Source organism: Crinia signifera, chromosome 1 (assembly GCF_055691185.1).
Source record: "Crinia signifera chromosome 1, ASM5569118v1, whole genome shotgun sequence".
Classification (NCBI taxonomy): domain Eukaryota; kingdom Metazoa; phylum Chordata; class Amphibia; order Anura; family Myobatrachidae; genus Crinia; species Crinia signifera.
In genome coordinates this window covers 2,817,896-2,845,205 of record NC_139217.1, presented here as the reverse complement: position 1 = coordinate 2,845,205, position 27,310 = coordinate 2,817,896, and the positions used below count along the sequence as shown (strand labels likewise).

Sequence of the window (27,310 nt, the reverse complement as noted above, 5' to 3'; positions counted from 1 at the left end):
TGTATAGAGGGGGCTGCATTATTTGGTACTCTTTACCTAGAACGGCGCCCATCGCGACCATCGAATGCACTAAAAAACGGGTGCGATGGCCGCGATTTCCCATAGGGATCAATGTTAAAAGTGAGATTGGACGCGATTTTAGTGTTCAATGCCTCAATGCATGCGATTTTTACATAGGAAACAATGTTAAATGGGCCACAGAGCCCAAATAGTCACCGTGAAGTCTGAAATGGCCCCCACAATTGTTAACGCCACCCCACGATCAACGTCAACCCGAAAGTATCCGCGTCCCCTCGCTGCGCTCGCCACACTATTCTATTCTCGACTCCACGCCGACGTGGATAGTGGGGGTATGAAAAGGTCGGAGGACGCGTACCGCCGCCCCTCGCGGGCTCGCTGCGCTCGCCACGCTTCGGGTTGACGTTGATCGTGGGGTGACGTTAACAATTGTGGGGGCCATTTCACAGTTCAAGGGCACTATTAGGGCTCTGTGGCCCATTTAACATTGTTTCCTATGGCCAAATCGTGGGCATTGAGGCATTTAACAGTAAAATCGCGTCCAATCACAGTTTTAACATTGATCCCTATGGGAAAATCGCGGGCATCGCGTCGCACCCGTTTTTTATGTACCCGCGATGCCCGCGATTTTTTACCCCCGACGCCCGCGATGCCAATCGCGGGCGCCGTTCTAGGTAAAGAGTACCCATTATTTTAATTAAATAAGAAAATTAAAAGCAAAAAAAAAAAAAAAAATTTTTTAATTGCTGCTGCCAGTTCCCAGTATCAGTCCAGGGCCGCTGCTAAGTGTGCCGCATCAGTCCAGGGGCGCTGCTAAGTGTGCCGCATCAGTCCAGGGGCGCTGCTAAGTGTGCCGCATCAGTCCAGGGGCGCTGCTAAGTGTGCCGCATCAGTCCAGGGGCGCTGCTAAGTGTGCCGCATCAGTCCAGGGGCGCTGCTAAGTGTGCCGCATCAGTCCAGGGGCGCTGCTAAGTGTGCCGCATCAGTCCAGGGGCGCTGCTAAGTGTGCCGCATCAGTCCAGGGGCGCTGATAAGTGTGCCGCATCAGTCCAGGGGCGCTGCTAAGTGTGCCGCATCAGTCCAGGGGCGCTGCTAAGTGTGCCGCATCAGTCCAGGGGCGCTGCTAAGTGTGCCGCATCAGTCCAGTGTTTGTGCCGCCCACTTGTATCGCTTATCATATTTATCCAGCTACTTTGGAGCAACCTTTTGCCCTAAAAACAACAGTGAGGTGTTCAGAATAGACTGGAAATGAGTGGAAACCTTATTGAGGTTAATAATAGCGTAGAAGCAAAAAAATTAATAAAAATAAATAAAAATCAGCAATTTTAGCATTTTTTAGGTTTAAAAAAATAAATAAAAAAAATCAGAACCCAAAAAGTTTAGGGGGTGTTTTGGCAAAACCCATCAGAACCCAAAACCCGAAAAGTGGCCGGTGCACATCCCTAGTTATTTATTGTATTATATTATATATGTATATATTGTATTATATTCTGAGACAGGCGTTCCGTAGCATACATCCACAAAGGTCCACGTTAAGCCGCTCATCTGCCGGTATAACCAGCAGATGAACGGGTTTCCCCGCGATGTTGCAGGAGCGCGCAGCAGTGATAGCCGTTAACGGATATTCCAATATTGCATTACACACAATCCCATGGGGTGTGGTATGGGACACCGACAGATCCCGACAGTTTTTATCCCGGCTGCCCGGAGTCAGACAGCATGACGAGCGCAAAAAAGCCCCTTGCGGGCTCGCTGCGCTCGCAACGCTGCGGGCACCTATTCTATTCTCCCTCTATGGGGGTCGTGGACCCCCACGAGGGAAAATAGCGGGTGTCCGTCGGGTACCCGCCTGTCGGCATTTTGACAGTTGGGATCCCGACGTCGGGTAAATGACTGTCGGGAACCCGTCCGGCACCCATCCCATGTACAGTACATTTATACTGAGGGACCCAAAAGACAGGAATAGACTAAATATTACACATAGCACTACATAAGTGTTGGCAATTAATACCTGTATACAGCCGTATCGGGATAGTCTAAAATCTGTGTGAAGTCAGTGAGCCACCATTTTTAAACATATGTTGTTCTGTCTGTTTTTTTATATTTCGCCATCTTAAATAATGTTAATAAAAGTTAACTTTTACTCGTGTGAGTTAATTTAGGTGCACCACGCCGTGACATACTTTTTCTTTGTTCTATGTACAATTCAATATGTCCAGTGGTAGCACACCCTCTGTAGAAACAGAATAAGGAACATACTCGTCCTCACTGTTCATTAGGGGGTCCACCTGTCATCCTCCAAAATCAATGAGGGTCCTGTGCGAATAATGTATACCTTGTGTCTACACCACCAGACTCCTACTACGCAGCGCCTGGGATCACTGATACCTCCTTAGGCCCAAAAGCTGGCACCTGAGTACTACCTGCTGGAGTGTGTGCTGACACACCCCCGACTGGCGTCTGTTGGTTCCCCAACCAACGTGCAATGCAATGTGCAATGTCAGCATTACCCCCATCATCTCTATACAGCGCAATGTCAGCATTACCCCCATCATCTCTATACAGCGCAATGTCAGCATTACCCCCATCATCTCTATACAGCGCAATGTCAGCATTACCCCCATCATCTCTATACAGCGCAATGTCAGCATTACCCCCATCATCTCTATACAGCGCAATGTCAGCATTACCCCCATCATCTCTATACAGCGCAATGTCAGCATTACCCCCATCATCTCTATACAGCGCAATGTCAGCATTACCCCCATCATCTCTATACAGCGCAATGTCAGCAATACCCCCATCATCTCTATACAGGGCAATGTCAGCAATACCCCCATCATCTCTATACAGGGCAATGGTAGTAATACCCCCATCATCTCTATGCAGCGCAATGTCAGCAATACCCCCATCATCTCTATACAGCGCAATGTCAGCAATACCCCCATCATCTATATGCAGCGCGATGTCAGCAATACCCCCATCATCTCTATACAGCGCAATGTCAGCATTACCCCCATCATCTCTATGCAGCGCGATGTCAGCAATACCCCCATCATCTCTATACAGGGCAATGTCAGCAATACCCCCATCATCTCTATACAGGGCAATGTCAGCAATACCCCCATCATCTCTATACAGCGCAATGTCAGCAATACCCCCATCATCTCTATACAGGGCAATGTCAGCAATACCCCCATCATCTCTATACAGCGCAATGTCAGCAATACCCCCATCATCTCTATGCAGTGCAATGTCAGCAATACCCCCATCATCGCTATACAGGGCAATGGTAGTAATACCCCCATCATCTCTATACAGGGCAATGGTAGGAATACCCCCATCATCTCTATACAGGGCAATGGTAGTAATACCCCCATCATCTCTATACATGGCAACGGTAGAAATACCCCCATCATCTCTATGCAGCGCGATGTCAGCAATACCCCCATCATCTCTATACAGCGCAATGTCAGCAATACCCCCATCATCTCCATGCAGCGCGATGTCAGCAATACCCCCATCATCTCTATACAGAGCAATGTCAGCATTACCCCCATCATCTCTATACAGCGCAATGTCAGCAATACCCCCATCATCTCTATACAGCGCAATGTCAGCAATACCCCCATCATCTCTATGCAGCGCGATGTCAGCAATACCCCCATCATCTCTATACAGCGCAATGTCAGCATTACCCCCATCATCTCTATACAGGGCAATGTCAGCATTACCCCCATCATCTCTATACAGCGCAATGTCAGCATTACCCCCATCATCTCTATACAGCGCAATGTCAGCATTACCCCCATCATCTCTATACAGGGCAATGTCAGCAATACCCCCATCATCTCTATACAGGGCAATGTCAGCAATACCCCCATCATCTCTATACAGCGCAATGTCAGCAATACCCCCATCATCTCTATGCAGCGCGATGTCAGCAATACCCCCATCATCTCTATACAGCGCAATGTCAGCATTACCCCCATCATCTCTATGCAGCGCGATGTCAGCATTACCCCCATCATCTCTATACAGCGCAATGTCAGCAATACCCCCATCATCTCTATACATGGCAATGGTAGTAATACCCCCATCATCTCTATACATGGCAATGGTAGTAATACCCCCATCATCTCTATACAGCGCAATGTCAGCAATACCCCCATCATCTCTATACATGGCAATGGTAGTAATACCCCCATCATCTCTATACATGGCAATGGTAGTAATACCCCCATCATCTCTATACAGCGCAATGTCAGCAATACCCCCATCATCTCTATACATGGCAATGGTAGTAATACCCCCATCATCTCTATACAGGGCAATGTCAGCAATACCCCCATCATCTCTATGCAGCGCAATGTCAGCAATACCCCCATCATCGCTATACAGGGCAATGGTAGTAATACCCCCATCATCTCTATACAGGGCAATGGTAGGAATACCCCCATCATCTCTATACACGGCAATGTCAGCATTACCCCCATCATCTCTATACAGCGCAATGTCAGCATTACCCCCATCATCTCTATACAGCGCAATGTCAGCATTACCCCCATCATCTCTATGCAGCGCGATGTCAGCATTACCCCCATCATCTCTATACAGCGCAATGTCAGCAATACCCCCATCATCTCTATGCAGCGCGATGTCAGCAATACCCCCATCATCTCTATACAGCGCAATGTCAGCATTACCCCCATCATCTCTATGCAGCGCAATGTCAGCAATACCCCCATCATCTCTATGCAGCGCAATGTCAGCAATACCCCCATCATCTCTATGCAGCGCAATGTCAGCAATACCCCCATCGTCTCTATGCAGCGCAATGTCAGCAATACCCCCATCATCTCTATACAGGGCAATGGTAGTAATACCCCCATCATCTCTATACAGGGCAATGTCAGCATTACCCCCATCATCTCTATGCAGCGCAATGTCAGCAATACCCCCATCATCGCTATACAGGGCAATGGTAGTAATACCCCCATCATCTCTATACAGGGCAATGGTAGGAATACCCCCATCATCTCTATACAGGGCAATGGTAGTAATACCCCCATCATCTCTATGCAGCGCGATGTCAGCAATACCCCCATCATCTCTATACATGGCAACGGTAGTAATACCCCCATCATCTCTATACATGGCAATGGTAGTAATACCCCCATCATCTCTATACACGGTGTAATGATCAGATCAGTATGCCTCCTGTTATGATTATCTGTTCGATCAATGTATGCCTGATATTGTTTGTAAAGTTCTGTCTCCTGTGATTATTATGTTTGGAATCAGGACATGTCTTGTATTATGTGGGTAAACTGTAGGTGACCCTGGGAGTTTGAGGCCTGTATTCCGTCAGATTGACCATCTGTAGAAATCCTCTGTAGTTAGGATGTCAGATAAGATCGGAGACCCCTCATAAACCACATTGGGGGGGGGGGGGGGGGAGCAATAGTGTCCGGCCAATAGGCCAAAGGTGCTCTGCGCCCCTCCACTAAATTACCACTTATCACTTGAGGATGTGTAAAATCTACTTCACAGCAGTGGACCAATTCTTAATTTATCCAGGAACAAGTGATCAGCATGGAAAGAGTCAAATCCCAAGGGTGGGAGGGATGAGGGAGCCTGCAAGTATAACTAAGACACTTCTCCCTATAGATGGTTGTCATTAATTGGGGGTGCAGCAAACGGGCTGTAAGCAACCAAAGATTTCTTGTGGAGACCCTGACCCACATCAGGATTTGATTTACGTGTAAGATACAGTTCTGCAATTTCTTTTATTCCCTTTTATTTCTGAATTGCATTTATCTTGTGTGTACTTTTAAAATCATTGTAATATCTTGTAACCATTTTTTCACTAAAGCTCTGTAGTATTTCTAGGGATAAATAATATAATTCTCAGTTCTGATTTTGTGTTCTTAAGATGCTCTAAGTCAACGGAGAGCATGTTACCATTTTTATATTGTATTGTGTGGTCAGGTGCGAGCCAAGCCGCTCCCTGCGCAGTTTCAAAGCGCTAAAATCAGGCTTTGGCTGGTGGCAGTGTACCTGAAAGAGGGGACCCAAGTGTCCAAAGTGAACCCCAGTCATGGCCGGAGCTGCTCAGATTGACGTATCGGAGCAGGCGACCGGTGGGTCCGTGACACACGGCAATGGTAGTAATACCCCCTGTGACCGGACACCTGCCCTTACACTCTGGCTCTGCCCTTCGGGTCCACAGATAGTGGTTCCGGGTCTCACAGGACCTGGCCAACAAAGGATTCCCTGTTACCGTCAGTAACCGCCTGTCACTGACTCCGCCCACTATGCAGTGGGCAGGGTTATCGCTGCCACCACCAGACTCCTCCTACATGGCGTCTGGAACCACGGATACTGACTCAGGCCCAACCGCTGGCACCTGAGTACTACCTGCTGTAGGGTGTGCGCCAACACCCCCCCGACTGGCCTCGCTTGGTTCCCCACTGGTCACGGACCAGGCCTCTGCTTTAGTAGCTGGCAGGGCGGAGACTGGGAGGACGCTGGATACTGGTACCCAGAACAGCCGAAGAACGGAACTATTGTAATAATTCTGTTGGTTGCATTGCTGCATTGACCCCTATGGACAGAGGGGAGTGGTTACTCCACTGAGCCACAGCCCACCTAGGGGGCCAGGTACCACCCAGGTGCCAGTCTGTCTGGCTAGGGGGATGTTTCCCTCCAAAACGTACTTCCAGGATCCTAGTAGGGGAGCAGCTGAACATCTCTGGCCCAGACGTGAGCTCCAGAGATGGGCAGCCCTGATCCCCTGCCCGCCGACGGAGAGCGCCATGGAGCTCCAAGGAACCACTCAGCTTGTTGGAAAGCTGAGGTCCCCTGCAGCTCCAAGCCTGCAGGCGGCCTGGGAAAGTATTCCGTTTTTTGGAAGGGGATCCAGCAGCTCACACAGGACCCTGGATCCCATGGGGACACACACATACAGTAAGTGCATTTTACCTTCATAATACATTTAAAATACATTGTTCCAAGCCTGTGAACAACACAGGCTTCATTCCCCTGCAGCACTGCAGCATGGGACATGTAGTCCCAGCTCAGTGCCTGCACATAGAACTTACAATATACTTGTTTTCACACTGTGCTCAGCGCTGGGCTCCATTAACCCTGAAGCTTCGGCAGCACAGCCACCTCTTCCTAGCCCCAGCGCACCTCTCTCTCAGTCTCCCCTGGCGCCCGGTGTAGTCACCGCGCTCTGCCTCCGGCACGCCAAGGGTAAACTGAGGGGGTCTTGCTGCAGCCGCCGGGGCTGCAGCGTAAGCGCATCCCTGCTTCCCACAGTGCCGGCTCCTCCACACCTGTGGCTCCCGGTGCCATCAGTCTCCCTCTCGCCCCGGAGGGAGACTCATCTCTATACATGGCAGTGGTAGTAATACCCCCATCATCTCTATACACGGCAATGGTAGTAATACCCCCATCATCTCTATACAAGGAAACGGTAGTAATACCCCCATCATCTCTATACATGGCAACGGTAGTAATACCCCCATCATATCTATAAATGGCAATGTTAGTAATACCCCTATCATCTCTATACATGGCAGTGGTAGTAATACCCCCATTATCTCTATACATGGCAGTGGTAGTAATACCCCCATCATCTCTATACACGGCAACGGTAGTAATACCCCCATCATCTCTATACATGGCAACGGTAGTAATACCCCCATCATATCTATAAATGGCAATGTTAGTAATACCCCTATCATCTCTATACATGGCAGTGGTAGAAATACCCCTATCATCTCTATACACGGCAACGGTAGTAATACCCCCATCATCTCTATACATGGCAACGGTAGTAATACCCCCATCATATCTATAAATGGCAATGTTAGTAATACCCCTATCATCTCTATACATGGCAGTGGTAGTAATACCCCCATCATCTCTATACATGGCAACGGTAGTAATACCCCCATCATCTCTATACACGGCAGTGGTAGTAATACCCCCATCATCTCTATACACGGCAATGGTAGTAATACCCCCATCATCTCTATACACGGCAATGGTAGTAATACCCCCATCATCTCTATACAAGGAAACGGTAGTAATACCCCCATCATCTCTATACAAGGAAACGGTAGTAATACCCCCATCATATCTATAAATGGCAATGTTAGTAATACCCCTATCATCTCTATACATGGCAGTGGTAGTAATACCCCTATCATCTCTATACAGGGCAGTGGTAGTAATACCCCTATCATCTCTATACACGGCAGTGGTAGTAATATCCCCATCATCTCTATACACGGCAATGGTAGTAATACCCCCATCATCTCTATACCCAGCTGTGTGGTACAGTCAGGGAACTGGCACAGGGCAATGACAAGCAGGCAGAGAACAGACTCACCAGTTTACTGGCCTTCGGCGTATCGCCAATGTCTGGAAAATAAATAAAGGTCAGTGCAGGAATCGGGACACACACACAGTATTGTCCTGTAATATAACCCCTACCCCCATATAATAGTAACAGCCGCAGCACACACACAGTATTGTCCTGTAATATAACCCCTACCCCCATATAATAGTAACAGCCGCAGCGCACACGCACACACACAGTAATGTCCTGCAATATAACCCCTACCCCCATATAATAGTAACAGCCGCAGCACACACACAGTATTGTCCTGTAATATAACCCCTACCTCCATATAATAGTAACAGCCGCAGTGCACACACACACACGCACACACACTGACAGTATTGTCCTGTAATATAACCCTTACCCCCATATAATAGTAACAGCCGCAGCACACACACAGTATTGTCCTGTAATATAACCCCTACCTCCATATAATAGTAACAGCCGCAGTGCACACACACACTGACAGTATTGTCCTGTAATATAACCCCTACCCCCATATAATAGTAACAGCCGCAGCACACACACAGTATTGTCCTGTAATATAACCCCTACCTCCATATAATAGTAACAGCCGCAGTGCACACACACACTGACAGTATTGTCCTGTAATATAACCCTTACCCCCATATAATAGTAACAGCCGCAGCACACACACAGTATTGTCATGTAATATAACCCCTACCCCCCATATAGTAGTAACAGCCGCAACACACACACACACACACACACACACAGACAGTATTGTCCTGTAATATAACCTATATCCCCATATAATAGTAACAGCCGCAGCACACACACACACACACAGTATTGTCCTGTAATATAACCCCTACCCCCCATATAATAGTAACAGCCGCAACACACACACACACCGATAGTATTGTCCTGTAATATAACCCCTACCCCAATATAATAGTAACAGCCGCAGCACACACACACAGTATTGTCCTGTAATATATAACCCCTACCCCCATATAATAGTAACAGCCGCAGCACACACACACACACAGTATTGTCCTGTTATATAACCCCTACCTCCATATAATAGTAACAGCCGCAGCACACACACACACACAGTATTGTCCTGTAATATATAACCCCTACCCCCATATAATAGTAACAGCCGCAGCACACACACACACACAGTATTGTCCTGTAATATATAACCCCTACCTCCATATAATAGTAACAGCCGCAGCACACACACACACACAGTATTGTCCTGTAATATATAACCCCTACCTCCATATAATAGTAACAGCCGCAGCGCACACACACAGTATTGTCCTGTAATATATAACCCCTACCCCCATATAATAGTAACAGCCGCAACACACACACTGACAGTATTGTCCTGTAATATAACCCCTACCCCCATATAATAGTAACAGCCGCAACACACACACAGTATTGTCCTGTAATATAACCCCTACCTCCATATAATAGTAATAGCCGCAGCACACACACACACACTGACAGTATTGTCCTGTAATATAACCCTTACCCCCATCTCATATTTAGCCAGATCTGTCACTCATCCCCTGTGTATATAACGTTCCCGCCCAGCGGGATACACAAACCTGCCCCCCTAGGGAAAAGACCAGTGTTCTATGCAGGGCTGTGGAGTCTGAGTCCAAGTCGAGGAAGTATAGAGTACCTGGAGTCGGCAAACAATGCACCGACTCTGAAAATTATAATGAACGACTTCTCTACTGTAAGAATAAAGACCAATGCATGCAGTGCCTCACGTAACCGCAAAACGTACATGTTAAGTGACCGTGAAAAAGCATGCTTTTCATGTGCTTCACTATATGGCACGCAACGCACAATTCGGAGCACCAATACTTATAAATGTATTCTCCCTTGTAGTTTACAAAACCTCGTTGGTAGAAATCACCTGGTGTAGAAAAATTCATTCAACCAAGCTCTCCCACCATACGCACAACATCTTTTTACGCGGATGAAGATCTTGTTTCATGCGCGGGGTCGTTTGTTTACCTTGGCTAAGCCATTCCTTACGCTGGTTCATATTGATGTACAGGCACCATTTTTCGTCGCCAGTAACGATTCGGTAAAGAAATCGTTCCTTGTGTCCATGAATTGAACGGTGACGAGCAAGCAAACCAGCGGAGATTGTGGCTCGTTGATTTTTGTTGTCGTCACAAAGCATGCGGAACTCATGCTCCACACTTCTGAACCTTTCCTATTGTTTTTGTTCCCAAAACAACCAAATAATGTGGTTTTTATCTTTGAACTGGTAAAGTTCCTGTTCCTGATGTTTATGCCTACTGCTACTATCCAGCCATTTAATTAATTAATAAAAAAATTAATAAAACTTTGTTTTCATTGTGTTTGTCCTTTGCTTAAAACTGTTCAATACAGTAGACTGTTGGCTTCCCAGCCTCTAGTTTCTGTAGTAATAATATGTATGTTGCCTTTCTTTCCTTCAAGGAATGTATCAAATACATTCGCATATTAATACAGAGGAGTTGGCATCAGAAGTACGAGGAGTCGGCATCAGAAGTACGAGGAGTCTTTATCTACCGACTCCACAGCCCTGATTCTATGTGTATAACGTTTCCACCCAGCGTTATACACAAACCCGCTCCCCCTAAGGAAAAGACCAGTGTTCTACTCACCCCACCCCCTTGACATCACCTCCCTCCGCCCAGCCAGGGCTACAGTACACGAACACCATACACCATTAGTTCCGCACCCCCCCCTCCAGCGATTCGCGGTACCCCCGCGACACACCACCTCCCACGATTCGCAGCAGCCCCCACGATTTGCGGCCCCCCCCTCCCACGATTCACGGCGCCCCCCCCCCCCGCAATTTGCGGACCACCGCCCCACCCGCAAATCACGGCACCCCCCGCGATTCTAGGCCCCCCGCAATTTGCAGACCCCCGCCCACTCCCACAATTAAAGGACCCCCACGGCACCTCCCACGCCCACCCCCCGCAATTCGCGGCGACGCCCCACCCCCTGCGCGATTTGCGAGCCGCAGCCCCCCCTCCCGCCAGTTTTTGGTAACAAGCCGAGAGCAGGAAGCGGAGAAGAGAAGAGGACAGAGAACACACATGCCCAGAGACTCATACATACATAGCATGAACATGGAATGGTCGGAACGGGTCACAGTATCAGAACATCACGTAAAGGTGAACCTCAGTGGCAAATTAAAAAGGGTGGGCGCCCTGTGGTTCCCATGGACTTCAAGGAAAGGGAGTTAACAAAAGGTAGGTCTACCATAACTCTCCTTTTCCTTGTCAGGGTCCATGGGTCCCACAGGGGACATCGGGGATGTCACAAGCCGTATTCTAAGGGAATTTGCCTGAGGTGTCAGCAGAACCCGACGACCGAAGGAGGCATCCTGGGAGGCGAATGTGTCAAAGGCGTAGAACTTAATAAACGTCTGGACGGATGACCACGTTGCAGCCTTGCACAGCTGTTCGGCAGAAGCACCCCTGCTTGCTGCCCATGAAGGACCAACCGCTCTAGTAGAGTGTGCCTTGACAGCAGCCGGAATGGGCCTGTTAGACTGAAGATATGCCTGTTGTATAGCCATGCGGATCCAGCGGGCAATAGTTTGTTTACCCGCTGGCCAACCCTTCTTGTGAAAACCATATAACACAAAGAGGGAATCTGATTTCCTGACCGATTTAGTGCGGTCGATATAGATGGTCAGAGCTCTGACCAAATCGAGCAACTGTTCATCTGGTGAGAGATCGTCTGACGTGAATGCAGGTACCACGATTTCCTGGTTCACATGGAATTTTGACACAACCTTGGGCAGGTAGGAAGACTTAGTCCGTAACACTGCCCTGTCACTGTGGAACACCAGGAAGGGTGATTTACACGATAGTGCAGATAGATCCGACACCCTGCGTGCGGAGGCAATGGCCAGAAGGAAGACAGTTTTGGCTGTCAGCCATTTAAGCTCCACTGATGATAGTGGTTCGAACGGTGGTTTAGTCAGAGCTTGTAGCACTAGAGATAAGTCCCACGGAGTAGTGGGAGGGACAAAGGGAGGTTGTATGCGTATCACTCCCTGTAAGAATGTGCGTATGTCAGGTAAAAATGCAATCTTTCTCTGAAACCATACTGAAAGGGATGAGATCTGGACTTTCAGAGAAGCCAGTCTTAGTCCCAAGTCCAATCATTTTTGAAGGAAGGCCAATATCCTGGCTGTTTTGAAAATCTTGGGGTCATATTAGAATTGCACCAAGTGAAAAAGGAATGCCAAGTCCGGTAGTATATTTTTGAAGATGCTGGCTTGCGAGCCTGGATCATCGTCTTAGCCACCTTGTCAGAAAAACCCTTGCTCTTTAATAAGGCAATTTCAAGAGCCACGCCGTCAAAGACAGGCGCTGAGGGTCTGGATGAAGACATGGCCCCTGACTCAACAGATCTTGACGAAGAGGCAATGGCCATGGGGGCTGATGTGACAGTTGTTGTAGGTCCACGTACCAGTGTCTGCGTGGCCAGTCTGGAGCAATGATAAGGAGGGTTCCTCCTTCTTGCCTGAACTTTCATGGCCCAGTGAACCGAGACTCTTGGTCTCTGAGCAAAGGTTTGAATTCGCTGTATTAGATCCCTGGCCTTGTCGTCTGGGAGAAACAGTCGCAGGACTCTGGTGTCCAGTAGAGCTCCCAGATGCAACATACTCTGGGAGGGGATCATGGAAGATTTTTCCCAGTTGAGGAGCCACTCGTGAGCCTGTAACATGGAGATCGTTGTCTGAAGGTGAGATGTTAGGACCTCTGGTGACTTGGCTACAATCAACAGGTCGTCCAGGTAGGGGAAGACCCTGATTCCCTGCTTGTGTAGAAGCTCTGCCATTATTGCCATGATTTTTGTAAAAATCCTTGGCGCCGTGGCTAGGCCGAATGGGAGGGCCTGAAACTGGTAGTGACTCTTGAGGATCGCAAAACGCAGATACTTCTGGTGGGCAGGTAGGATGGGGATGTGGAGGTATGCGTCTCTGATATCTAGAGAGACCATGTAATCCCCCTCCTCTAGAGCCAGGATGATAGTCCTCAAGGTCTCCATCCTGAACTTTGTGACTTTTACCACCTTGTTCAGAGCTTTGAGGTTTAGAATGGGGCGGAACGTACCATTTGGTTTTGGCACCAGAAACAAGGTTGAGTAGAAGCCGAGGCCTCTCTGGTGCCCAGGCACGGGAACAATGACCCGCGACCGAAGCAAGGTCTGTAGGATGATCCGCATATGTTCTGCTTTGCATGGGTCTTTTGGGAGACCCGTGCAGAAGAACCTTCTTGGGGGAGGCTTTGAGAAGGAAATGGCGTACCCCTGCGACACTACCTCCCTCACCCAGGCATCCTTTGTAGTGGATGAGCGAAGTACAGGAGTCTGCCTCCCACTTGGGGGTCCGCCTGTGGGAGGCTGGCCCCGTCATGCTGAAGGCTTGTCGGCCTTGGGAGGAGCCTGTCTGGCGGCCCAAAGCTGCTTGGGTTTGGGTTTGCCAGTCTTATGAGCGGGCGAGGGTCTGGTGTAGGACTGACCTCTGGCCTTGCCTTGGGGGCGAAAGGGCCGAAAGGACTGGGTCCTAGGCCTTTGAGGTAGAGCCGTAGGGAGGCAGGCTGTCTTAGCTGACGCCAAGGAAGCCACAATTATTTAACTCCTCCCCGAATAAGTTTTCCCCTTTAAAGGGCAAGAGTTCCAGAGTCCTTTTCGACTCTAGGTCCGCCTTACATGATCGAAGCCAGATAATCCGGCGTGCTAGCACTGAACTGGCGGAGGCTCTGGCAGCTAGGGTGCCGGTGTCCGACATAGCGTCCATAATGTATGATGCTGCTTGTTTGATGTGTTGCATACACAACCTTGCATCCTCAGATGCGACTGGGGCCAATTCATCCTCTATTACTTGTAACCAAGGTGAAATGGCCTTTGCCGCCCAAGTAGCTGCAATGGTAGGCCTCTGAACTGCCCCTGTGTAAGAGAATGTTGCCTTAAGAGCATTTTCAAGGCGCCTGGCTGACCCTGAGGCTACAGGGAGCACTGAAGGTTTAACCAGCCTAGACACGTGCGCGTCCACCGTGGGAGGAATTTCCCATGGGGTGCAATCTTCTGGAGGGAGAGGGTATCTAGCCAACATCTTTTTAGGTATATTGGCTCTTTTCCCCAAAGCCTCCCATTGATCTCTCCTGATTTCTGATAAATGATCAGAATGAGGGAACTGGGCCTTAATTACCTTCTGCTTTTTAAAGACGTCCCTGGTCTTAGCAGTGGGTTCAGGTTCATCTGCATCTGACAGAAGAACCTCCCGGATAGCATAAATAAGGCCTGCTATGTCAGGGGACTCAGCCTGAGATGCGGGAGGATCAGTAGGCATAGGGTCATCCTGATCGTCATCTGGCATGATGTCGCCATCATCTGCATTATCGGGGTCATCCCCGCCATCGTCTGTGTCATCAGAGCCATCCCTGGTTACCGGTAGTAACGGATTTATCAAGGATCTACTGGGTTGTGCAGCATGTGGCAGTAGCTTCTGCATAGCTGCCGTAGTCTGCTGCAAGATCTGCACCGTGGTCGACAGAGCATCCACCCATGGAGGGGGGGGCTGTACTACAGGGGGTGCTACAGTATTAGGGAGACGATCCACCAGGGTGCCCAACAGCTGTTGAAAGGCTGCCCATGGTGGTTGGGGGGCCCCCGAGGGCTGGGATTGGGCAGGAGGTGTAAAGCAATTGACACATAGCCCATCCTGGATGACATCCATTTCAGACAGACCTGCAGCGCAGCTCTTGCAAGACAAGAGCAAGGGAGATTCTGTCTGGTTGCGCCCCCGTTTGGACATTGTGTGAACACTCCCAATAGGGGGGGGGGGGATACAGTGCACAGTAGGTAACTCAGTAGAAGAGAACCTAGAGTGATCCACTGACAGTATGTGACCTCTGAGGTAAAAAACCTCACTTAGAAGTAAAGTGGATAGTTTAAGAAAAAAACTGACAAAGAAAAAAAGTACTAGCACAAAGTCACATACACACTATATTAGGCAATATAGATCAGCTAACACACCCTAAGTCAACCACAGTACTCTATAGAGCAAAGGGGGATGAGGGTGGCTGTGAAAAGAACTACTTAGCCTGTAGCCGGTTTCACAGGGGAGAGAGATGTGCCCGACCTCTGGAGACCTGCGTGCTGCTGTAATGGCGCTGGTCCAAGAGAGGGGGGGCGGGCACAAACAGGTTCAGCTAATGGACAGCAGATCTCGCGGAGATTGGTGCCAAAGCTGGGGGAGGGACTGCAGGCCAAGCGCCACCTCCCCTTGCTGGACTTCCCCCACCGGAGCATGAGCCAATAAGAAAATGGGTCCCCCCAGGCCCAGCCTGCCGCTCTGTCCCCGGTGGTCTAGTGGGGTCCCTAGCCGAAGCGAGTGCCCACGCCAGCTACCGCGGGCGTCTCCCAGCTCGCCGTGGCAAGACAGCGATTAGTGCTTCCATAGGAAGCCTTACCTGCTCCTGGTCCGGTCACGCTGTCAGGAGGGAGACGTCCGGCGGTGCTAGGCGCTGACGTCACCCCCGCCGTCTGCCTCAAGATGTTCTGAGGAGGTCGGCGCAGGGAGGAGTGATGGAGAAGCTCACTCCGCCGTCAATCACTGACAGCGGGGAGCGTCTTCTGCCGCGAAGCGGCTTCTGCCGCAGGAGCGGCAGATTTAAAAATAAAAAGCTTCATATGGAATCACCTCAAGGAGGTGATTCCTGCTGAATTAAAGGTGCGTCTGCTTCCTGCAGGCACCAACTAAAAACTGGCGGCAGTAGCCTGGAGGCGGGGTTGTAGGGGAGAGGGCCCGGGCATGCTGGGTAAAATCTTGAAAGAGCTTCGCTGATTGGTGCCTCGGACCCCCTGGATCCGCCTACAACCCCGATGTCCCCTGTGGGACCCATGGACCCTGACAAGGAAACTTAGAATTAAGACTAATGCTGGGTACACACCAGGACGACTAGGGCCCGATCCCCACAATCTAGATCCAATTCCGATCAATTGGATGTAGATTGTGTGCTGATTGGGCCCTTTTCTGACCTGGTGTGGACCGATACCGATCCGATGCGCGGTCCCGCGGGTCGGTCGGTCGTTATTGAGATCCTACCTGCTGCAGGTAGGATCTCAATGACGACCATACAGCCGGGAGCGGGTCGCCATCGGATCGGACCCGCTCACGGTGCACATCGTGAGCGGGTCGTGCCCCCCCGCGTCACCGTGAGCGGGTCGGACGAGACACTGACGACCCGCTCACGATGTGCATCGTGAGCGGGTCGTCCTGGTGTGTACCCCGCATAAGGGGGCAGATTTATTAAGCTTGGAGAAGAGATAAACTGGAGATAAAGCGGAGAAAAGGTAAAAGGAGATAAAGCACCAGCCAATCAGCTGTGTTTGAAAAAGACAGTTGGGAGTTGATTGGCTGGTGCTTTATCTCCTTTTACCTTTTCTCCGCTTTATCTCAAGTTTATCTCTTCTCCAAGCTTAATAAATCTGCCCCTAAGTATAAATGTCTCAAACATCTGGTAACTGAACAAACCTGAAACAGCAATAAAAGTGAGACAGCGTTGGGTGGGCGTCCAGTGTCACCTATGGAGTCTGAGAAAAGGATTTAACAGTAAGTACAAAATCCCCTTTTCTCTTTCCTCCACTAGGTGACACTGGAGAGTTACAGAGGGGACGTCCCAGAGCTCCCAACACGGGTGGGATGGCGCTGAGAGCCCCTTAACACAGAATGTCTGAACCGCGAAGCAGTTGCAGCAAACGTGTCAAATTCTGAATAGAAACTCCACGGGCAGTCGCCCAGGAGGTACCCACCGACCGTGTAGAATGGGCGGAGATAGAAGACGGTGGCACCCTAGAGGAAGCCACATAAGCCTGACAGATTATCAGCCTGATCCACCTGGCCAGGACCTGCTTGGAGGCGGGTCATCCAGGGCGCAGGGAGTCATAGAGGACAAAAAGAGCATCCGACTTACGCACAGACTCTGTTCTGGCAACGTATATGCGCAAAGCCCGGACCACGTCCAGCGCTCTAGACTCTTTGACTCCTCCCTAAAGGCCGGCACCACAATAGGTTGGTTAATTTGGAATGGCGAGACCACCTCTGGGAGAAAACACTGGAGGTGCGCAGCTCCGCTCTATCCTTGTGTAAACGCAAGAAGGGTGCCTTGCAAGAGAGAGCACTGAGCTCCGACACACTTCTGGCCGAGGCCAAGGCCAACAGTAAGACAGTCTTCCAAGTGACATATTTCAGGTCCACATCCTCCATGGGTTCAAACAGGGAGGACTGGAGGAAGGTCAATACCAAGTCCCATGGTGCTGTGGGGGGCTTGAAAGGAGGTTGCAGCCGCAACACCCCCTGGAAGAAAGTCTGAACCTGAGTGTAACGATCAGATCAGGTGATCGATCAAATTAACGTATGCCTCCTGTTATGATTATCTGTTCGATCCTTGTATGTCTGATATTGGTGTAATAGTTATGTCTCCTGTGAGTATTGGATTCAGGACATGTCTTGTATGTAAACTGTAGGTGACCCTGGTTTGAGGTTGAGGTCTGTATTCCCTCAGGTTGAGTGTAGCCATCTCTGGACTCCTCTGAAGTTAGGATGTCAGATAAGATCGGAGACCCCTCATAAACCACATTTGGGGGGGGGGGGGGGGGAGCAATAGTGTCCGGCCAATAGGGCAAAGGTTCTCTGCCCCTCCACTAAATTACCACTTATCACTTGAGGATGTGTAAAACCTACTTCACAGCACTCGACCAATTCTTCATTTATCCAGGAACAAGTGATCAGCATGGAAAGAGTCAAATCCCAAGGGTGGGAGGGATGAGGGAGCCTGCAAGTATAACTAAGACACTTCTCCCTATAGTGAGTGTCACTACCTGTGGGTCTAGCAAACAGGCTGTAAGCGACCAGAGATTTGTTGTCGAGACCCCCACATCAGGATTGGTACTTACATGTAAGATACAGTTCTGTCATTTCATTTTTATACCCTTTTTATTTCTGAAATTGCATTTATATTGTGTGCGCTTTTAAAATCATTATACTATCTTGTAACCATTTTTATCACTAAAGCTCTGTAGTATTTCTAGGAATAAATAATAAATATTTCCAGTTTCTGATTCTGTGTTCTTAGGACTCATTAGCCTCAGAAGAGAAACGCTACAACGTTACCATTTTTATACTGCATTGTGTGGTCAGGTGCGAGCCAAGCCGCTCCTTGCGCAGTTTCAAGCGCTAAAATCAGGTTTTGGCTGGTGGCAGTGTACCTCAGAGGGGACCCGAGTGTCCAAAGTGAACCCCAGTCATGGCCGGAGCTGCTCAGATTGACGTATCGGACTAGGCGACCGGTGGGTCCTTGACACTGAGGAAGTGCCAGCTTTCTCTGGAAAAAAATAGAGAGCGGATACCTGTACCTTCAAGGACCCCAGCCGGAGTCCTGAGGAAAGGCCCTTCTGTAAAAACAAAAGCAAACGGGCCAGTTTGAAATTCAAAGGAGAGACCCTCCTGGTCTCGCACCAGGCCACATGGGCCCTCCATATGCGATGGTAATGCACCGAGGTAACCTGTTTTCTGGCCCCGATCATGGTAGGGATCACTACCTGCGGAATCCCTGCTTTTCTCAGAATGGACCTCTCAACAGCCATGCCGTCAAATGTAGATGTTGTAAGTTCGGACAGGTGAACGGACCCTGTGTTAGCAGGTCATCGCAGAGTGGAAGAGGCCACGGCTTGTCTACTAACAGGCCCGTGAGAACCGTGTACCACAACCGGTGAGGCCAGTCCGGGGCAATGAACAGCACTGTTACCGACTCCCTGCGGATTCTCTGTAGAACCTGAGGGATGAGAGGCAATGGAGGGAAGATGTAGAGGTACTTATCCGTCCAAGGGGTGGTTAGAGCGTCCACTGCCACTGCCTGAGGATCTCTTGTCCGAGCGCAGTACCGGGGCAACTGATGGTTGTGCCTGGAGGCCATCATGTCTACCTGAGGACATCCCCACCGACGAGTCAAAGTCTGGAAGACCTGGGGGTTCAGACACCACTCTCCGTGATTGACGTCTCGTCGGCTGAGGTAGTCTGCCTCCCAAATTTCCACGCCTGGTATGAAAATGGCAGACACAGCCCCCGCGTGCTCCTGCATCCAGAGCAGAATCCTCTTCACCTCTCTCATCACTGCGAGTGCCTCCTTGCATGTTTATGTAGGCCACAGCCGTGGCGTTGTCGGACTGCACTCTGATTCTGTCCTTGTTCTGGAGAATGACCTCCGCTTGAAGGAGGGCATAGCACACCGCTCTGCGTTCCAGCACATTGATGGACAGCTGTGCTTCCTCCGGCGTCCACAGGCCCTGGAAGTGGAGGCCCAGCGTGACAGCGTGAATTATACTTACAGATATTTCCTTTTCTTCCTAGAGATCCCATGGCAGCCTTACTTAGGGATATTTCCCCTTTTCCTCAGCTTAGACAGGGTGATTTTTTTCCACATAGGCTCCGCCCACCTCAGGTACATAAGTCTACTCCTCCCCTTCCTCCATGTCTTTTGAATGTCTCCTAACTCTTGGAAACAAATCATCCTCTACATAGGGAGGGATCTTTTTTGTGGCTGCCATGGGATCTCTAGGAAGAAAAGGAACGATCGGTAAGTATCATTCGATGTTTTCTTCTACGATCCCCATGGCAGCCATACTTAGGGACATACCAAAGCAAAAAAGGGAGGAAGACAATATCAATGCAATATTATTTATTTAAGGCACTTTTCAGCACATTTTCCCCAAAGTGGGCAGAAGGAATATGCAAAGCATAATGCCTAGTGAAAGTATGAACCAACAACCAGGTTGCAGCTTGGCAGATGAGGCAGCCATAGCTCTTGTCGAGTGTGCTCTTATAATCTGTGGAACAGGTTTTCCTTCTTGTTCGTAAACAAAGATGATAAGACTTCGGATGCACCTTGCTAAGGTTTGTTTAGAAGGTAGTAACCCCTTATTTATTCCTTCTGGAATTATAAACAAATGTTTTGTTCTTCTAATTTCTTCAACTCTTAGAAGATTAAGAGAAATTGCTCATACTAAATCTAGAGAATGTAACTCCTCTTCCTCAGGGTTAGTAGGATCATCATAGAATGTTGGCAATATGATCTCCTGATTGAGATAAAATTTGGATACAACCTTAGGAAGGAAGTCTGGGTGTGTTCTTAACACTACTTTGTTCGGAAACATATTCAGGTAAGGTTCCTCTGCCCATAAGGCTTGGATTTCACTGATCCTTCTGGCTGATGTTATTGCCACTAGAAATACCACTTTCCAGGACAAATACTTAAACTCTGCTTGTGACAACTGTTCAAAGGGAGCTTGCATAAGAGCATTTAATACAATGTTGAGATCCCAAGGCACTACCATAGATTTTCTGGGAGGACGCATCTTCTTTATGGCCCTACAGAATCTGATCACCATCTCTTCTTTTGCCAACTTGCGATCTAGCAACACACTCAGGGCTGATATCTGACATTTTATTGTGGATACCGCCAGACCCATTTGGAATCCCTCAAAGAAACTGAAGAGTCCGAGCCGTAGGAGTCTGTGATATAAGAGTAGAGTCATTTTTCCATAGTAGGAATCTACGCCAAACTCTAATATGCCAAGGAAGAAACTTCTTTCCTAGCCTTCAGTAGAACATCAGCTACTTGATCAGACATCCCACTCTGCTTCAAGAATTGCCTCTCAACTTCCAAGCCCTGAGACAGAATATCCCTGGATTGGGATGATGTAAAGGTCCCTGGTTCAAGAGATCTGGTCTTATTGGGAGAATGATAGGTTCCTGTATCGCTAGTTTGAGTATTGCAGGAAACCAAGGTCTTCTCGGCCAAAATGGTAATATTGCTATTACCGATACCCCGTCTTCCTGAACTTTCTTCAAGACTGGACCGATCATCTGGACAGGTGGGAATACATAACCCAGTTGACAATCCCATTTGACTGAGAATGCATCTGTTGCCATCGCTGTTGGAAGATAGAACCTTGTATAGAATCTCTCTACCTTGTGATTCATGTGAGAGGCCATGTGGTCTATGTCTGGCTTCCCAAACCTCTTCACCACCTTCTGGAAGACTGATGTGTTCAACGCCCACTCTCCAGGTAGAACTTCCTTTCTGCTTAGATAGTCTGCTACTATGTTCTCCTTCCCTGGTACATACAGTGCTGAAAGAGAAATCAAATACTTCCTTGCCCAAGGCACTATCTTCTGCATAATGTTCATCAAATCTCTGACTCTCGTACCCCCTTGATGATTGAGGTGTGCTACCACTGATATGTTGTCCGAGAAGACTGAGATGCTAGCCTTCTATTAGAATTTTGAAGTGGCAAATAGCTCGCCATACTGCTAGGGCTTCTCACGTTTGATGTGAGATCTGACTCTTCTCGGGACCATCTTCCTTGAATGTTGTGTTCTGCAATATGCGCTCCCCAAACGAAAAGGCTTGCATCTGTTGTAAGGTTGATGAAGGTCTGTTTACCTGAGTTCTATGCCTTGTGACCACCATCTTAGAGAGTCTTTTACCTCCTTCTCCAGGACAATTCTTTCTTGATTGTTCTTTGACAACTTCACATAAGGCAGAAGCTTCCACTGAAGAGGACGCATGTTCCATTGTGCCCATGGCACAATCCCTATCGCCGAGGTCATCATTCCCAGCAGTTGGAGACCTTGCCCCAGATTGATAGATTTCTTGTGTCGAAGTTCCGTTGCCAGGGTTTGGATCTTCACACACACACACACACACACACACCTTTCTTTGGACAGTGCGATTTGAAATTGAACAGTATCTATTAATACTCCCAGGAACTGTATCTTTTGCGATGGCTGTAACTGGCATAATCCAGCCATGTTTCTCCAGATAGCCTATGACAATTGATAGGTGTTTTCTTACTTGATTGGCTGTGCTTCCTGCAATCAATAGGATGTCCAGATAGGGCCATATCTGTATACCCTTCATTCTCAATTGTGCTACTAGAACAAATCAGCAACTTTGTGAACACTCTGGGCGAAGGTGAGGCCAAAAAGGGAGGCATCTGAACTGAAAACGGTAACCCAATAGGTAAAATCTGAGAAACCTTTGGTCTGTATGACATATGGGTACGTGGTAGTAAGCGTCTTTTAGGTCTAGCGAAACTAAGAAATCGTTCCTCTTGATCCCCGCCAATATGGATGTTAGGGTTTCCATCTTGAATCTGGTCTTCTTCAGATACATATTTAGTTTTCTTAGATCTAGGATCGATCTGAAATCGCCTGAATGCTTTTTTACTAGAAAGAGATTTGAATAAAACCCCTTCTTCCACTGCGCCTTTGGTACAATTTCTATCGCTCTTGATTGTATCAGGTGATCCAATATCTTCATTAGTGCCACTCTCTCCATCCTGTTCCCTGGAGGACGAGACTTCATAAACTTGTTTGCTGGTTGATCGTGTTGGAATTCTAGATGATAACCTTGTTTCACAATTGTGATTACCCACTTGTCTTGGATAGATTTTTCCCATATGCTTGCGAAGTCTAGGAGTCTCGCCCCTACCTGAACAGTTTCGCGATGGTCATAGTCTTGGATTTCCTCTGTTTGTACCACGAAAGGAACTACGTGACAAAGCACCTCCGCTTCTGTTATACTGGCGCCCCGGTCGGTAACTTCTGGCCTCTCTGAATTGTTGTCTGGATGAAGTTGGGCTAGGAAATTTATTCTTCTTATCCTGGGGCAGCCGAACGGATTTTCCTCCAGTTATTCTTTGGATCATGGCATCCAATTTTGGCCCGAATAAGAAGTTTCCCTCAAACGGTAGTGACGCTAGTCGATTCTTTGAATTTGCGTCCGCACTCCAATTCTTCAGCCAGAGAGCTCTTCTCGCCACCACTCCTGCTTCTACGGATTTAGCAGAGAATGATACTATGTCTTGAGAAGCTTCACATATATATTGTATAGTCTTTTGCATAATCTCAAGATTCTTTAATAAGTACGGTCTTGATATTTTATCCTCTATATCCTTGTGCATCTCGGTACTCCATAACCTGAGCGCTCTAGCTGACGAAGCCACTGCTATGCCTGCTCTCATAGAAATGGATGATGCCATGTGTGTTTTCTTCAATGAATTCTCAATTCTTTTCTCCATAGTATCCTTAAAGGAAGCGCCATCTTCCAGGGGGAGGTAACTTCCGCCACCGCAGCATCTACCTTGGGAACTTCGCACCAGCTTAACAATTGTTCATCCTTAAATGGATACATCTTTTCTATCCTGGGTATCTTGCCCAATCTTCTATCCACTGACAGCCATTCTTTAGAGATCAGCTCCTTCATAACACGATGAAAGGGAAAGAATCTGCCAGATTAACACAATCCTCAAACAGAATATCCTGACTATCCACAGGCTTATCAGGTTCTTTATAGTTCAACAGGCTTTGAACTAATTCCAAATTGAAGGAGCTTTCCTCTTTAATTTCCCCAGATTCTTCACCTGAAGACACATAAACATCATCTTGTTTGTCCTCAGACCTATTATCATAGTCTAGACCTCGATCTCTTAGTAGATTGTAACTTTACATTTGTTGACCTTATGGGAACCAGGCTCACCTCGCTAGAGCAGTATCAGGCTTATGGGGGGGGAAGGATCGATGATGCGCAGCAACAGCAGGCAGCTCCACCAGTAACACACTGAGACTGCAGACAACTGAATGAGAAAAGCATGGTCTGCCTGTGTTTTATCTCCGGCTGCCTCTGACCCGGAAGTAATCTTTCTCCACAGGTCATCCAGACCTGTTAAGTTGTCCCTCACTGAGCCGCCCTCTGGGCGCAATATCCGGAACCGTACTTCCGGTACACACTCTCCGGCGTGTACCGCTGTCTCCCTGTGATACCCCGCCAGAGGAACCGCAAACGGTAGCTGTTAGTGCTGGACGCTGGAACGGGGATGTGACTCGCCGCCCTGCGAAACCTAGCCTTACCCTGACAGACGGAAGAGATGATATCGCCGCTTCTCTCTTTGGGGCATACATATAAGTGCAGGGTAGAGCTGAAACAGGCCACCCTGCATCTTCTTCTTCCCCCCTGATTAGGTGAGCCATAAAACAAAAGAACACCCTGTCCTGTCTAAACTATTAGGAGACAGGAAAAAAAAAAAAAGACATGGAGGAAGGGGAAGAGTAGACTTATGTACCTGAGGTGGGCGGAGCCTATGTGGAAAAAAATCACCCTGTCTAAACTGAGGAAAAGGGGAAATATCCCTAAGTATGGCTGCCATGGGGATCGTAGAAGAAAAGATGCGAACCTGACCACTGACTGAGCAGACACAGATGGAAGGGGCGAGATTGAAAACGCCCGTACTGCACCGCCTCGAACATGGCCACCATCTTTCCCAACAGCCTCGTGCAAAGTAGGGCTGGCACTCTCCGATGTTGCAGCACCAGGCGAACTGATTCCTGTAAAGACAGGACCTTGTCCACTGGGAGGTAAACCCGTCTTTGGACCATGTCCAAGGTCATCCCCAGGAACAGAATCTGTTTAAATCCTGGCGGTCGGGATCCCGGCATTCAGAATCCCGACCACCGAAATCCTGACCGTTTCTCCCTACGTGGACACCCCTGGAGGGAGAATAAATTAGCGTGCCGAGCATAGCGAGGCACCGGCAACCGGTCCCGCTGCGGTCGGGATTCCGGCGTCAGGATTTTGAACGCCGGGATTTCATACTGAATCCTTCTCTGGAGAAGCTGGCAAACCTGTGGGAAAGAAACGTAGAGGAGGAGGCAACAAGAAGTCTATCTTGTAGCCTACTGCCACCAGGTCCTTTACCCATGCGTCCTGGCAGGACATGGACCAAACCTGCTGGTAAAACAGCAGACTGCCTCCCACCCTGCACTTCGGGCAGCGACTGGGAGAGTTATGCAGAGGGCTTGGAGGTAACCTTTGCATCCAAGATGGGTGCGCTGGCTGAACCTCTGCCTCTTTCTCGGAAGCCTCTAGAACTGGTAGCAGTTCCACGTGCCCTACCCCTGAATCTGGGGTTGGGTCGGAAGGATCGAAAGGACTGCCCTCCTGTAGTTGGGAAGGACCTGCATGGGGGAGGGGCTGCTGTGGGCAGAAACTGTGACTTACCCCCCATAGCCTGTGAGATCATCTTGTCCAGCTCTGGACCGAAGAGCGCCTCACCAGCAAAGGGTAATGCTTCCACCGCCTTCTTGGAGTCGGCGTCTGCATTCCACTGTCTCAACCAAAGAGTGCGGCGAGCTGAAACTGAAAGGGCAGACACACAAGCCGCCAGCATACAGACGTCTGAAGATGCCTCAACTAGGTATGCTGCAGCCTCACGTATGTGTTCTACCAGCAGTAACAGGTCGCCTGCCCCGGGGTCTAGAGAGGAGGCCACCTGGGATGCCCAGAACTCCATGGCCCTATTGACCCAACAGCCCACTTGGGCCGGCCTTTGTAAAAGACCTGCGGCCGAATAAATATTCTTCAGGGTGCTCTCTAACCGTCTGAGACAACCTTGAGGGTAGAGGCTCCTGGTATGGGCAGTACTGTCTTTTTAGACAAGCGTGATACTGAAGAGTCTACAGCAGGGGGCGTTTCACAGGACTTCCTAGCATCCTTACGAAAGGGTAACCAAGCTTTTTGCAGGTGATCATCCAGCTCTTCTGAGGCTGGGAAGAATGCAGACTGTTTCTGCTTTTTAACAAGAACAGAGGGACGTGCAGCAGGCCTCTCCTCCACATTGAGGGTTAAACGGACTGCTTGTATTAGGTCCTCTAACCCCTGAGAGGGGACATCAGTGTCCTGTATAACTGGAGCCTCAGGCTCATTAAATTCACCCTCCTCCAGATCTGGCATGTCATCTGACAGAGGGACTTGAGGCACATGGGGGACATAAAATGGCACCCTCAGCGTGTGGGGTGAACTTGGTGCTGCACTTTTTGCAAGCAATCTTTTTAGGAGCCCCACCAGCCATCATACACTCATCAATCATCCAACAGAGGAGAGAGAGGTTAAGCACCGGACAGGAGAGGAGGTATATAAGGCAGAATCTGCCACAAGCCCGATTCGCGCACTGTATATAAATATAACCTGCGCCGGCTATGGGACCTTTTTGGACACAGTCCAAGCCGCCCTGACCTCCTATGTCCCACTGTGACTCACTGTACCAGGGTCACCGCACTTTACAGCCGCCTGGAGGGAGCCGCGGATCACGCTGCTTCAATGGCCGCCGCACCTTGAAGAAGCGGAAGTGCCCAGCATGCCGCGTGCCTATGCTCCGCTCCTCGCTTATGGCGCTGTATTTAAAAGTGCCTGGCCGCGTCTTTTAGCTGAATCCCCCGCTAGTGGGGGATAAGCGCTATACTTACCCCTGCCTCACCTGTCGGGTGCAGCCTGCTGACAGGTCCTCGAGGCGCGCTGCGTGCAGCGGCGACGGGACCTCAGGATCTGTGGTTCCTGCAGCCGGGTACCGGAGGTGAGCTGCATGCAGCTGCGACCGGACCCGCCGACACCGCCCTCGTCGCAGGCAGGTAGGGACAGGGGGCTACCTGCCTGTCTTCCTGCTGATTGCAGATCAACTAAAAATAAAAAAGCCCAGGAGTGAGCAAGAATGCACCCAGCTCCCGTAGGGCACATGCTAAGACTGCCTAGGAGAGGAAGTAGAAGGGGAGGAGTTAGTCACTGTTAATTTATTCTAAAGTGCCCAAGCTCCCTGTGGTCGCCTTCTATTCCCCACTGTAACTCTCCAGTGTCACCTAGTGGAGGAAAGAGAAATAGAGAGCATATGATTTGGAAGGGGGTGTGTTTTGTTTTGTTTAATTAAAAAGCGCGTGCGTGCAATAGTATAGTAGGGTGTTTTTGAGTCAGCGACTCCCCA

General features: G+C 49.1%; 1 protein-coding gene across 8 annotated transcripts in view; it reads right to left on the bottom strand.

Annotated features, from left to right (window-relative positions):
* The window catches only part of DCTN1 (dynactin subunit 1), a 260,744-nt gene that overhangs the window by 153,871 nt on the left and 79,563 nt on the right, over window positions 1-27,310 (bottom strand). For all 8 annotated transcript variants that reach the window (XM_083165769.1, XM_083166198.1, XM_083166948.1 and 5 more), the window contains exon 4: window positions 8,420-8,451. In XM_083165769.1, coding sequence (XP_083021895.1) covers window positions 8,420-8,451 — 32 coding nt within the window. The remainder of the gene's footprint in view (window positions 1-8,419; window positions 8,452-27,310) is intronic.